A 14,356-nucleotide genomic window follows, 5' to 3' on the forward strand; every position below is an offset into this window, starting at 1 on the left:
ATCTTTAAAAAAAATACAACATACATACAGAAAAGTATACAGATAATAAGCAAATGATTTTATCACAGTATAATCACACACAAGAGCTGTTTCTCAAAGGAGAACAGTTAACATTAGTAGAGAGAATGATTTTGCTCCAAAACCCAAGGAATCTACACTGTAATTCTTCTATTGCAACTTGCCATAATATTCTAATTTGCCCCATACATTTCAAATACTGTTGGATTGTCTAGGTGATAAGGTATAAGGTAAACAAGAGTTTTTGTTCTGCAGCCTACGAAGTCTACAAATCCTTTTCTTGCATCTCCCAGTCTATTGCTTCCTTTTCATTTTTTAAAAAGATTTTATTTATTTATTTTAGAGAGAGGGAGAGAGAGAGCACAAATGGGGGGGGCAGAGGGAAAGGAGAGTCTCAAGCAGATTCCACACTGAGCCCAGAGCCCAACGCAGGGCTCAATCTTACAACCCTGAGATCATGACCTGAGCTGAAGTCAAGAGTTAGATGTTTAACCAACTGAACCGCCCAGGCCCTTTTTTCATTTTTTAAATAGTGTCTTTCAAAAAAAGGCATTTTAAAATTTGATGTGGTCCATTTTATCGAATTATCTTTTAAGATTCATGTTTTCTTCTGGAAATTTGTGATTTTACCTTAAACATAAAAGTCTAAAGTTTATTTCAAGTTTATTTGTGTGGTGTGAAGTAAAGCTTGAGGTGCAATTAATTCCCCCTAGAGTTGGTAGTCAGTTTTTCCAGCATCTTTTCAATCTTTTCAAAAGATTATCCTAGATACCACTCTTTGTTGAAAAGTAATTGCCTGTGCACATGTGGTTTTATGCTTGACTCTACTTGGTTCCATTAAATTTTTTGTCTATTCTTATACCAATACCATGTTGTCTTGATTTCTGTAGATATATAGTAAATCCTTAAACCAGGTAGTGTAAATACTTCACCTTTGTATTTTTCAAAATTATTTTTGAAAATACTTCACCTTTGTATTTTTCAAAATTATTTTGACTATTCTGCATCCTTTGAAATTCCATATAGATTTTAAAACTAGTTCTGTCAATTTCTATAAATAAGCTCCCTGAGATTTGGGTTGGAATTGTGTTAAATTTATAGGTCAATTTGGGAACTAACAATATTTGGTCTTTTGATTCATGAATATGGTCTTTGAGAAAAATGAGAAATGCTTTCTCTGTTTATTTAGGTTTTTTTTATTTCTCTCAGCAGTGCTTTTTAGATTTAGTTTATAGATACTGCATGTATTTTGTTCAGTTGTATCTCTAAGTATTTCATGTGTGTGATATAAATGCAAATGGCATTTTAAAATCATCTTCCAATTTTTTGTTGCTAATATATAGAAATACAATTGATCTTTGTGTATTGACTATATATCCTGAAGCCTTACTAAATCACATATGTGTTCTAGTGTATTCAACTTTTATTTTTAAAGATTCCTTAGGATTGGGGAGCCTGGGTGACTCAGTCTGTTAAGCTTAGGTAATGATCTCAGGGTCCTGGGATCAAGCCCTGCATCAGGCTCCATGCTCAGCAGGGAGTTTGTTTCTCCCTCTCCCTCTGCCCCTTCCCCCTCTTGTGCATGCTCTTTCTCTCTTTCAAATAAGTAAATAAAATCTTTAAAAAAAAAGATTCCTTAGGATTTTATACATAGGAGATCATGAAATTCCTAAATAAAGAAAGTTTTCTTTTTCTTTTCATGCCTTATTTCACTGGCTACTACTTCTAGTAGTATGTTAAATAAAAGTGGATAGCCTTGCTTTGTCCCTGTTTTAAGGAGGAAATCATTAAAATTTTCACCATTAAGTATAACTGCAGGTTTTTCATAGATGCTCTTTATTAGGTTGAAGGAATTCTATTTCTAGTTGCTGAGAGGTTTTTTTTGTTTTTGTTTTTTAAATGATGAAGAAGTATTGAATTTTATCAGATGATCATATAGCTTTTCTTGATCTCTCCTTCTGAATGGTAGCATTGCTGGATAGAGTATTATCTCTTTTTTTTAGATTTTATTTTTTAGACTTTATTTATTTATTTGAGAGAGAGGGAGAGCTATAGAGAGCACAAGTTGGGGGGCAGAGGAAGAGGAGGAAGCAGGCTTCCCACTGAGCAGGGAGCTCGACACAGGGGTCAATCCCGGGACCCTAGGATCATGACCTGAGTCAAAGGCAGATGCTTAACCGACTGAGCCACTCAGGCAGCACTGGATAGAGTATTCTTGGATGCAGATTTTTCCACTCAGCACTTTGAACAAGCATAACACTCCCTTCTGGCTTGCAAATTTCTGTTGAAAAATCTCCTGCTAGCATTATGGGCTTTCCCTTGTAAGTTATTGACTTTTTTTATCTTGCTGCTTTTAAGATTTTTTTTTAAAGATTTTATTTATTTATTTGACAGAGACAGAGACAGCCAGTGAGAGAGGGAACACAAGCAGGGGGAGTGGGAGAGGAAGAAGCAGGCTCATAGCTGAGGAGCCTGATGTGGGGCTCGATCCCATAATGCCAGGATCACGCCCTGAGCCGAAGGCAGAAGCTTAACCGCTGTGCCACCCAGGCGCCCCTGCTTTTAAGATTTTTGCTTTATCACTATATTTTGCAAATTTAATTACAATATGTCTTGGTGTGGGTCTGCTTTTGTTGATTTTGAGGGGAGTTCTCTGTGCCTCATGGATCTGGATATCTGTTTCCTTTCCCAGATCAGGAAAAATTTCAGGTATCATTTCTTCAAAAAAATTTTCTGTCCCCTTTTCTCTCTCTTAAGTCTTCTGAGACTCTTATAATATGAATGTTATTATGTTTGATGGGGTCACTGATTTCCCTAAGTCTATTCTCATTTTGTGTAATTCTTTTTTTTCTTTTGTCCAGCTTGATTATTTCACATTATTCTGTCTTCTAAGTCACTAAATCATTCCTCTGCTTTTTCCATCCTGATATTCATTCCATTACGCATGTTTCTCATTTCATTTATTGTGCCCTTTATCTCTGCTGTGTTATTCCCTATCTCTGTGTTAAGGGTCTCACTCATGTCTTCTACTCTAGTCACATCTCCTCCAACCTCTTCCTATCAGCTGCTCACAATTTATGTGATAGAAAAGGTGCACTCTCTCTCTCAAATAAATAAATAAAATCTTTTAAAAAACATTTTTAAAAGGTTTTGTTTATTTGAGAGACAGAAAGAAAGAGTGTACAAGCGGGGGTAGGGGCACAGGGAGTGAGAGAAGCAGACTCCCCGCTGAGCATGGAGTCTGATGCAGGGCTTGATCCCAGGACCCTGAGATCATGACCTGATGCAAAAGGGTCAGCTTAACCAACTGAGCCACCCAGGTGCCCCTCTCCATTCTTTTTCAAGAGCTCAGCATTTTCTTTCCTTTTTCTTCTTTTTTTAAATACATATTTAGCTCCTGGAGACTGAAATTGCCAATTATCAGATGTAGGGAATCTAAATGAATTCCAGTGCATCCAAATATAATTTAAGATTTTTTCTCTAAAGACTAAAAGTAAAAATAACTCATATATAGTTTTTCACATTTTAATACATATCATGAATATTGGCATGCTACATATTCAATGCATTTTATTTTCCATACCACAAGAAGAATCATTTATATATTTGGCCGAAAAAGATCAATCATGTATAGCTTCTATTTTTTTTAATTTAAATTCAATTAATTAACATATAGTGTATCATTCATTTCAGAGGTAGAGTTCAGCTATTCATCAGTCTTATATAATACCCAGTACTCATTACATCACGTGCCCTCCTTAATGTCCATCACTCTGTTACCCCATCCCTCCACCACTCTCCCCTCCAGCAACCCTGTTTGTTTTCTATGATTAAGAATCTCTTATGGTTTGTCTCCCTCTCTGATTTTGTTTTGTTTTATTTTTTCCTCCCTTCCCCTATGATCCTGTTTTGTTTCTTAAATTCCACATATGAAGAGCTCAGCATTTTGAGTTGAACTCTTTTTTGAACTCTTCTGTCAGCTACTGGCTAAAATTTTTCAGAAACTCAATTAACTTCTTTATTCTAGACTGTATCAACTTCCCCTCTGAGATCAGCACATGACTACTGTTTGAATGCTGAGAAGAAAAGCAAAGAGCACTAGCAGACCACAGCTAATTCCTCTAAATATTATCCCACTATCTTTGTTACGGCACATGAGTTGGTAATAGTGGCCAACAAAAAATAGTTGTTCTCCAGGCATTTACCATGGAGAAAAATCTCAACCCCCACGTCACCCAATATTTATTATTATAAGCTCTGTTAAAAGAAGCAATATTCAAGGAGGATAGACTGAAAGATGCATAGACATTTCAGGTTTTATGACATATATTCCTTACTTAAACCAAATTGGCAGGGATCTGAGAACCTAGACTAAAATATACTGGCTCCTTTAAGAATTGCTTTTTCAGGGGTGCCTGCATGGCTCAGTCAGTTAAGCAACCAACTCTTGATTTTGGCTCAAACGATCTCAGGGTCATGAGATCAAGCTTTGTGCAGAGAGATTCTCTCTCTCCTTCTGTTGCACTCTCTCTCTCTTGATCTCTCTCTCTCAAAAAAAAAAAAAAACGTTGATTTTCCTGAATTGTAGTCTTATGTGGTGTCATTTGCCTACACTTAAGGTGGTTATAAGAAAGTACCCTAAGAAAGCCATTGTTCCATTTTTCATAAGACCATCATAAAGGATGTTCACTTCATTGCATAGGGCCCCTTAAATGAGTACTTCCAGGAGAAACTCTCGACTATACTTTGAATCCCAAATTTCTGTACTTCTTTTTCTTTTTGGAGAGGAAGGGGAGGGAGAGGGAGAAAGAGAATCTCAAGCAGGCTCTACACTTGGTGCAGAGTCCAACGTGGGGCTCAGTCTCAGAATCTTGAGATCATGACCTGAATCGAAATCAAGAGTCAGACACTTAACTGACTGAGCCACCCAGTTGCCCCTGTACTTCTTCTTTTTTAATTTTTTTTAGATTTTATTCATTTCCAGTTAGTTAACATACAGTGCAATATTATTTTCAGTTGTAGAATTAAATGATTCAACACCTACATACAACACCTATGCTTATCAAAACAAGTGCCCTCCTTAATCCCCATTACCTATTTAACCCATCCCCCCACCCACCTTCCCTCTGGTAACCATCAGTTTGTTCTCTATAATTAAGAGTCTGGGGGGGACCTGGGTGTTGTAGAATCACTGAATTCTACTCCAGAAACCAATATTGCACTGTATGTTAACTAAAATTTAAATAAAAATTGTTGGAAAAGAGTCTGTTTCTTGGTTTGCCCTGTGTTCATTTGTTTTGTTTCTTAAATTCCACATATGAGTGAAATCATGTTATTTGTCTCTCTCTAACTTATTTCGCTTAGCATAATACTCTGTAGCTCCACCCATATTGTTGCAAATGGCAAGATTTCATTCTTTTTCATGGCTGAGTGATAATAAATAGTAAATCTGTCTCTCTCTCCTTCTCCCTCTCTCTCTCTCTCTCTCTCTCTCTCTGTGTGTGTGTGTGTGTGTTTATGTGTGTATGCACCACATCTTCTTTATCTCTTCACCAATTAGTGGATATTTGGGCTCCCCTTTCCATAATTTGGCTATTGTTGATAGTGGTGCTATAAACATCAGAGTGCATGTATCCCTTTGAATTAGTATTTTTGTATTCTTTGGGTAAATACTTAGTAGTGCAATTGCTGGATCATAGGGTAGTTCTATTTTTATCTGTTTGAGGAACCTCCATACTATTTTCCAGAGTGGCTGTATCAGGCCTACCTCAAGAAGCAAGAAAAATCCCAAATGACCTAACCTTAAACCTAAAAATCTAGATAAAGAACAAAAAACGAAGCCTAAAGTCAGCAGAAGAAGGGAAATAATACAGATCAGAGAAGAAATAGTTGATATAGAAACTAAAAAAACAATAGAACAGATCAATGAAACCAGGAGCTGGTTCTTTGAAAAAACTAATAAAATTGATAACCCCCTAGCCAGAGTTACCAAAAAGAGAAAGAACCCAAATAAATAAAATCACAAATGAAAGAGGAGAACTAACAACCAACACCACAGAAATACAACCAATCATAAGAGAAAATTATGAAAAACTATATGCCAACAAATTGGACAATCTGGAAGAAATGAATAAATTCCTAGAAACATATACATTACCAAAACTGAAAGAGGAAGAAAGAGAAAACTTGAACAGACCAATAATCAGCAATGAAATTGAATCAGTACTCAAAAATCTCCCAAAAAACAAAAGTACAGAGCCAGATGGCTTCACAGGGGAATTCTACCAAATATTTATAGAAGAGTTAATACCTATTTTCAAATTATTCAAAGAAAGAAAGAAAGACAGATGGAAGGGAGGGAGGGAGGGAGGGAGGGAAAACTTCCAAATCCATTCAGAGACCAACATTACCCTGATAACAAAACCAGGTAAAGATTCCACTAAAAAAAAAAGAGAACCACAGGCCAATATCTCTGATGAGCATGGATACAAAAATTTTCAATAAAATACTAGCAAATTGAATCCAACAGTACCTTTAAATAATCATTCACCACTCAAATGGGACTTATTCCTGGGCTGCAAGGGTGATTCAATATTTGTACTTCTTCTCAACACCAGTTTATATTTGTCTCACAAACATTGTCAATAGAGTATTTAGTTATGTTTCCCTTTTCACATTCACTGCTAGGAAGCTTAGATTCAAACTTGTAGATGACCCAGAACAAATATTTGTTTAGGTCATTATCGTATGCAATTTGGGCTTTGTTCCCAGCTTCATTTAGTATTCTCTCATTTTTTCTTCTTTCATCCTACGTTTCATCTATGTTCCTTTGTTGCATTTTATCTAATTTTGTAAGCTTCCTTAAATCTTCTCTGGAATACAAACAAATATAAAGTTCATAAACATATTTTTTTGAAGATTTTATTTCTTTATCAGAGAGAGAGAGAGAGAGAGAGAGCGCACAAGCAGGGGGAGCGGCAGGCAGAGGCAGAGGGAGAAGCAGTCTCCTCACTGAGCAAGGAGCCTGATGCAGTACTCAATCCGAGGTTCCTGGGATGATGACCTGAGCCAAAGGCAGACGCTTAACTGGTGAGCCACCCAGGGACCCCAAAAATGTGTTTCAATAAAGCTTGTATCTATTTTTACAAATCCATTTGGTATATCCTGACATACTTGTATCCTTCCAAATACCATTCTTAGAAATACTTTTAGATATCAACTTTTCTTGTTTTAAGAAGTAGCATAATAAAATGTGGTAAGCTTCCTATTCCCAACAACTCTTTTCTATAGGAAGCCACCAGAAAAGAGAGTAAGCAAAAACAGTCTTAAGCAACCCATTCTTAAGAATGGGAAAGAGATTTAGAGACAAGATGTATATTGTAAAATGCAGTGCCATATCAGTTGTGGTCTACCGGCTGGTACCACTCTGTGACAAAGGTACAGAAACTGAGAATAGTATCTAGAAAATTTTACAACAATTTGAGAAGTAACTGATACTAAATCCGATTTGAATCTGATAATAAAAAATGTGGATTGGGGGCACATGGGTGTCTTGGTCAGTTGAGAGTCTGACTTTGGCTCAGGTCATGATCTCAGGGTCCTGGGATTGAGCCCCGCGTTGGGCTCCCCAGTCAGTGGGAAGTCTGTTTATCTCTCTCCCTCTGCCCTTCCCCCTCTTCTCTCTCTCTCTGTCTCTCTCTCAATAAATTAATGAAATCGTAAAAAAAATGTGGATTATATTTTGTATGTGCATTTTTTCCCTTAGCAATCCATATTCATTGAGTGTCAGTCTGCAATGGATTAGCAATTAAGAACAACACCATCAACATCAATATCAACAACAACCTAAAAACTTCACAAAAAAAAAAGTTTGAGAAGCACTGCTTTAAGGGTCTTATCCTACCTTCCCACGGTCACAGTGCAGGAAGAGTTCAACAAACATCTGCCTCCGCATGTCCGTTTTTATGACCTCCCGGAATTCATCTGCACAATGACAAAGGTGCTTAAGGAGTTTCTCAAACATTTCACTTTTAAAGTCTGCAATGTGTGAAGAGATGTACTGCAGAGAAAAAGAGGATAAATGATTGGTTTAAAACCAGGCTCTTTACTTGGATTTTTTCAAGGATTCAGTCAATGTACATGAAAATATTGGCTACAATTTTCTCCATATAATTTGCTTGTCACATAGATAAAGCATTTTCATGTTAGTACTATTCTACAACTGTGCTGCAGAGAGAGGTGATCAATACAGTCCTCAAAACCACACACCAGTGAGACTATTTTTGGAGCAATTCCCTCTAGATCACATCAGCATTACATAGGGCAGACTTTTTACCTCACAGTATGAGATAGTGGCAGTTATAAATCGTTGCCTGTAAATTAATAGTTCTAAAAATTGAATGTAGCTTTTCTTTTAATGTATGGCATATAAGACCATGCTTTTTCTAAGACTGACTACTTTTAATTATTGGAGTATAAGGAATGGGGATTGTGGGTGGTTTTTCTGTCTTCTGATATTATTATAAGGTATCCTTTGTATATTTTTTAATTATTTTGAAAGTGTAGAGTCTGAAAACATCTATGCTTGTGAGCCATTTCTCTTGATCCCTGTTGAATAGATTCCCAGAAGAGGGATTGGAGCTTAGAAGGTAAATGCATCTGTATTTTTGATAGGTTTTGACATCAGGCTTGTGCCCTTTTGTGCTTCCACCACTAATGAATGAGTGGCTATTTCTCCTCAGCCTCATCACCAGTGTATATTACCTTCTGGATTTTTGCTCATTTGATGGGTCAGGAACATTATATTCTTGATCTATACCTGACTATAATATCTTCTGTTATATATGTGGATCTAGCACTGGAAGAATTTCTGAGTGAACTCCTCTTGAAATGTTAGTGCAATTCATAAGTCAGTGATTTCCTCCTCTGTTCCAACCAAGCACGGTGGCAGCCAAATTTGTACTGGTAGTCCAACTTGGATTGAGTTACCCTACTTCCATAGCCATAAGGGATTGGACCAGGGAATGATCCTTAACCTAAACAAAGCCATTCAGATTCTCTCCACTAGGAATTGGGAATTAGGACTGGGAAATGGTCGGCTGTCCTCTGCAAGGGGCTGGAACTGTAAATGTAAACTTAAGAGTTGTTGGGTGGCCAGATTCCTCCAGGTGAACTGAGGATGCAGGAAAAGTCAGTACCTAGAGACAGATGAAACAGAAAGTAGAGAGAAAAGTCTTGATGTTTTTCCAAGTCCCTGTTCTAATCTCTTTCAGAAGTCAGACCATATTCTTGCCCTTAGACTCCATACATTTCATTTTCAGCTACATTAATTCAGGTTGGCTTCTGCTTCTTGTAATTAAAGGATACTAACTAATATAATTTGTTTAAAATGGAACATTTTGTGATCTTATTTATTGACATAATTTTTGAAATGAAGGATATAGTAGATATTTCACTCCCTCATTAATATCATCTAGGCAAATTTAGAAATGTATTGTGTAAGAGATATATTAGGCTTGAATCCATGCTAATGAATCATAAATCATTATTCAACTGGCTTAGAGACCAAAAGGAAATTTTAAAGCAGAGAAAGAGAGCTTTTCTAAATATTTTGTTTCTTTGGTGGCTGAAACCTTTTAATTGTCATTATTTTTGATGGATCAATGAATACAGTTTTATGTGTTACCTTGGAATGCAGAAAAGTGTAATGGTTAAGAACTCACATTTTGCCTCATCAAAACACAAATGGCATTTTTCACAGGACTAGAACAAAGAATCCCGAAATTTGTACAGAATAACAAAAGACCTCAAATAACCAAAACAACCTTGAGAAAGTAGAACAAAGCTGGAGATATCATGCTCCCTGATTTCAAGCTATACTCAAAGACTGTAGTTAGCAAAATAGCATGGTATTGGCATAAACACAGACACATTGATCAATGGAATAGAATAGAGAGCCCAGAAATAAACCTATGCGTATAAGGTCAATTAATATGACAAAGGAGGCAAGAACATACAATGGGGAAAAGACAGTCTCTTCAATAAATGGTGTTGGAAAACTAGACAGTTACATGCAAAAGAATGAAACTGGATCACTATCTTATACCATACACAAAAAACAAATTCAAAATGGATTAAAGATTTGAGTGTAAGACCTGAAACCATAAAACTTCTAGAAGAAGACATAGGCAGTAAACCCTTTGACATTTGTCTTAATGATATTTTTTTGACCATTCTCCTGAGGCAAGGGCAACAAAAGCAACCAGTGTATATCACAAACAAATGTGATTACATCAAACTAAAAGGATTTTGCACAGCAAAGGAAACCATCAACAAAACAAAAATGCAACCTACTGAGTGGGAGAAGTATTTGCAAATCATACATCTAATTGGGGTTAATATCCAAACTATATAAAGAACTTACACAGCTTAATATTAAAAAAAAAAAACCAAGACAACCTGATTTAAAAAATGGGCAGAAGCTTGAACAGAAATTTTTCCAGAGTTAAGATGGCAGAGGAGTAGGGGACCCCTTTTTCAACCGGTCCCCTGAGTCGAGTTGGATAGGTACCAGACCAGCCTGAACATCCACAGAATCAGCCTGAGATGCAGGAAGATACATTTGGATCTCTACAAATGAACATCTCCAGTGCTGAGTATTGAGGTATGAATAGGGGAGCCGTGAAACCGCGCACAGATATCGGAAAATAAACGGAAGGGGGAGGGAGCCACCGCTTTTGGGCACTGGGAAGAGGTAGCCACCTGCACGGGGGAGCGGGCGGACTCGCAGACCGGCACCCGTGAGACAGCAGACTGAGACCATGAGCTGGGGAACGTACGCCACCAGACTGAAACGGAGCTCCGGTGTGCTCACTGGAACCAGACTGAGACCGGGAGCTCCGGGAGCACGCGGGGTGGCTGGCGGCTGGCGGTGTTAGCAACACAAAGGACAGAGACGCGCTGGCCCTGGAAGTGAGGGCTGGGACGCTGAGTGTGGGGCACACATCCCGGGATGCTGCAGGGTTGAGCAGCACCAACAGAAACAGAGTTAAAGTGGCCAGAACATCAGTGGGAGAACTGTCCGCGATCCTTCTGTTCTGAGACAGAGGCTGAGATTCGGCCACTGCTGCTCTGACTCTCAGAAGAGGCACAGCAAACTGCCAGGGAAAGCCGCAAGAGAACAAAAGCCTGGAAATACCGGCTCACAGTGTGCCCATCCCCATCCCCCCTTGCAGGGGACACAGAGACTCCACCCAAACAGGGTTGCCTGAGTATCAGCGTGGCAGGCCCCTCCCCAAGAAGGCAGGCTGAAAAATCAAGAAGCCCACATCCCTAAGATCCCTATAAAACAAGGGTGCACGGCCTGGGTCCCGGTCAATAATTTGGGCTCTGGACAACCCCGCAACCTCTCCTCATCAGAATGACGAGAAGGAGAAATCCCTCCCAGCAAAGAAAAGACAATGAGTCTGTGGACTCTGCCACAGAATTAATGGATATGGATATAACCAAATTATCAGAAACGGAATTCAGAGTAACAATGGTCAAGATGTTGTGTAGACTTGAAAAAAGTATAAACAAAAATGTTAATGAGAATATAGAATCTCTAAGGGTGGAAATGAGAGCGAATCTGGCAGAAATTAAAAATTCTATGAGCCAAATGCAATCAAAACTAGAGNCCAAATGCAGTCAAAACTAGAGGCTCTGATGGCCAGGGTGAATGAGGCAGAAGAACGTATCAGCGAATTGGAGGATGGGTTAGTAGAAGAGAAAGCTAAAATAGAATCTGGACTTAAAAAAATCCACTCGCAAGAATGTAGGTTACGGGAGATTACTGACTCAATGAAACATTCCAGTGTCAGAATCATCGGCATCCATGAGGCNAAAAAACGAAAATAGAAGCTGGTCTTAAAAAAATCCACGCCCACGAATGTAGATTACGGGAGATTACTGACTCTATGAAACGATCCAATGTCAGAATCATCGGCATCCCTGAGGGGGTGGAGAAAAACAGAGGTCTAGAAGAGATATTTGAACAAATTGTAGCTGAAAACTTCCCTAATCTAGCAAGGGAAACAAACATTTGTGTCCAAGAGGCAGAGAGGACTCCTCCCAAGCTCAACCATAACAAATTTATGCCACGTCACGTCATAGTGCAATTCGCAAATATTAGATCCAAGGACACAGCATTGAAAGCGGCCAGGGCAAAGAAATTTCTCACATACCAAGGCAAAGTTATCAGAATTACGTCAGATCTGANCGCAAATATTAGATCCAAGGATACAGTATTGAAAGCGGCCAGGGCAAAGAAATTTCTCACGTACCAAGGCAAAGGTATCAGGATTACGTCAGACCTGTCTACAGAGACCTGGAATGAGAGAAAGGCTTGGGGGGGCATTTTTAAAGCTCTTTCAGAGAAAAACATGCAGCCAAGGATCCTTTATCCAGCAAAGCTGTCATTCAGAATTGATGGAGAAATAAAGACCTTCCAGAATCGCCAGTCATTGACCAATTTCATAACCACGAAACCAGCCCTACAAGAGATATTAAGGGGGGGTTTATAAAGGTAAAAAGGCCCCAAGAGTGATACAGAACAGAAAGTCACAATCAATAGAAACAAAGACTTTACTGGCAACATGGCATCAATAAAATCATATCTCTCAGTATTCAGTCTCAATGTAAATGGTCTAAATGCTCCCATAAAATGCCACAGGGTTGCAGATTGGATAAAAAGACATGACCCATCCATTTGCTGTCTACAAGAGACTCATTTTGAACCCAAAGATGCATTCAGACTTAGAGTAAGGGGATGGAGTACCATCTTCCACGCAAATGGACCTCAAAAGAAAGCTGGAGTAGCAATTCTCATATCAGATAGACTGGATTTTAAACTAGAGGCCATAGAGAGAGATACAGAAGGGCACTATATTATTCTTAAAGGAAGTATTCAACAAGTGGATATGACAATTATAAATATATATGCCCCCAACAGGGGAGCAGCAAGATACACAAGCCAACTCTTAACCAGAATAAAGAGACATATAGATAAAAATATGTTAAAAGTAGGGGACCTCAACACTCCACTATCAGAAATAGACAGAACACCCATGCATAAAATCGACAAAGAAACAAGGGCTTTGAATGCCATACTCGACGAGTTGGACCTCATAGATATATATAGAACACTACACACCAGAACAAAAGAATATTAGAATATCTATTCTAATGCCCATGGAACATTCTCAAGAATAGACCATGTTCTGGGACGCAAAACAGGTCTCAATGAATACCAAAAGATTGAAATTATCCCCTGCATATTCTCAGACCACAACGCTCTGAAATTGGAACTCAACCACAAGGAAAAACCTGGAAGAAACTCAAACACTTGGAGGCTAAGAACCATCCTGCTCAAGAATGACTCGATAAACCAGGAAATCAAAAAACAAATTAAACAATTTATGGAGANAACGCTTTGAAATTGGAACTCAACCACAAGGAAAAATTTGGAAGAAACTCAAACACTTGGAGACTAAGAACCATCCTGCTCAGGAATGATTCGATAAACGAGGAAATCAAAAATCAATTTAAACAATTTATGGAGACCAATGAGAATGAAAACACAATGGTCCAAAACCTTTGGGATACTGCAAAGTCAGTCCTAAGGGGGAAATACATAGCCATCCAAGCCTCACTCAAAAGAATAGAAAAATCTAAAATGCAGTTTCTATATTCTCACCTCAAGAAACTGGAACAGCAACAGAGGGACAGGCCTANCAAGAATCTGGAACAGCAACAGAGGGACAGGCCTAATCCATGCACGAGGAAGCAGTTGACCAAGATTAGAGCAGAGATCAACGAATTAGAAACCAGGAGTACAGTAGAGCAGATCAACAGAACTAGAAGCTGGTTCTTTGAGAGAATTAATAAAATTGACAGAACACTGGCAAGACTTATCCAAAAGAATAGAGAAAGGACCCAAATTAATAAAATTGTGACTGAAAAGGGAGAGGTCACGACCAGCACCATTGAAATTGCAAGGATTATTAGAAACTTTTATCAACAGCTATATGCCAAAAAACTAAACAATCTGGAAGAGATGGAGGCNTACCAAGGCTGAAACAGGAAGAAATTGATTTTTTAAATAGGCCAATTAATTATGAAGAGATTGAGTCAGTGATAAACAACCTTCCAAATAACAAAACTCCAGGCCTGGACTGTTTTCCTGGGGAAGTCTTCCAAACATTCAAAGAAGAAATAATACCCATTCTCCGAAAGCTATTTCAAAAAACAGAAACAGAAGGAAAGCTACCAAACTCATTCTATGAGGCCAATATTACCTTGA

The 14,356-nt window shown here is 38.2% G+C and overlaps 1 protein-coding gene across 1 annotated transcript in view; it reads right to left on the minus strand.

The window, feature by feature from the left end:
• The window catches only part of EFCAB5 (EF-hand calcium binding domain 5), a 168,099-nt gene that overhangs the window by 57,299 nt on the left and 96,444 nt on the right, over positions 1-14,356 (minus strand). Inside the window, exon 9 of the mRNA XM_034640619.1 lies at positions 7,922-8,077. Within this exon, the coding sequence (XP_034496510.1) occupies positions 7,922-8,077 (156 nt within the window). The remainder of the gene's footprint in view (positions 1-7,921; positions 8,078-14,356) is intronic.

This window comes from Ailuropoda melanoleuca, chromosome 13, assembly GCF_002007445.2.
Source record: "Ailuropoda melanoleuca isolate Jingjing chromosome 13, ASM200744v2, whole genome shotgun sequence".
Taxonomy (NCBI): domain Eukaryota; kingdom Metazoa; phylum Chordata; class Mammalia; order Carnivora; family Ursidae; genus Ailuropoda; species Ailuropoda melanoleuca.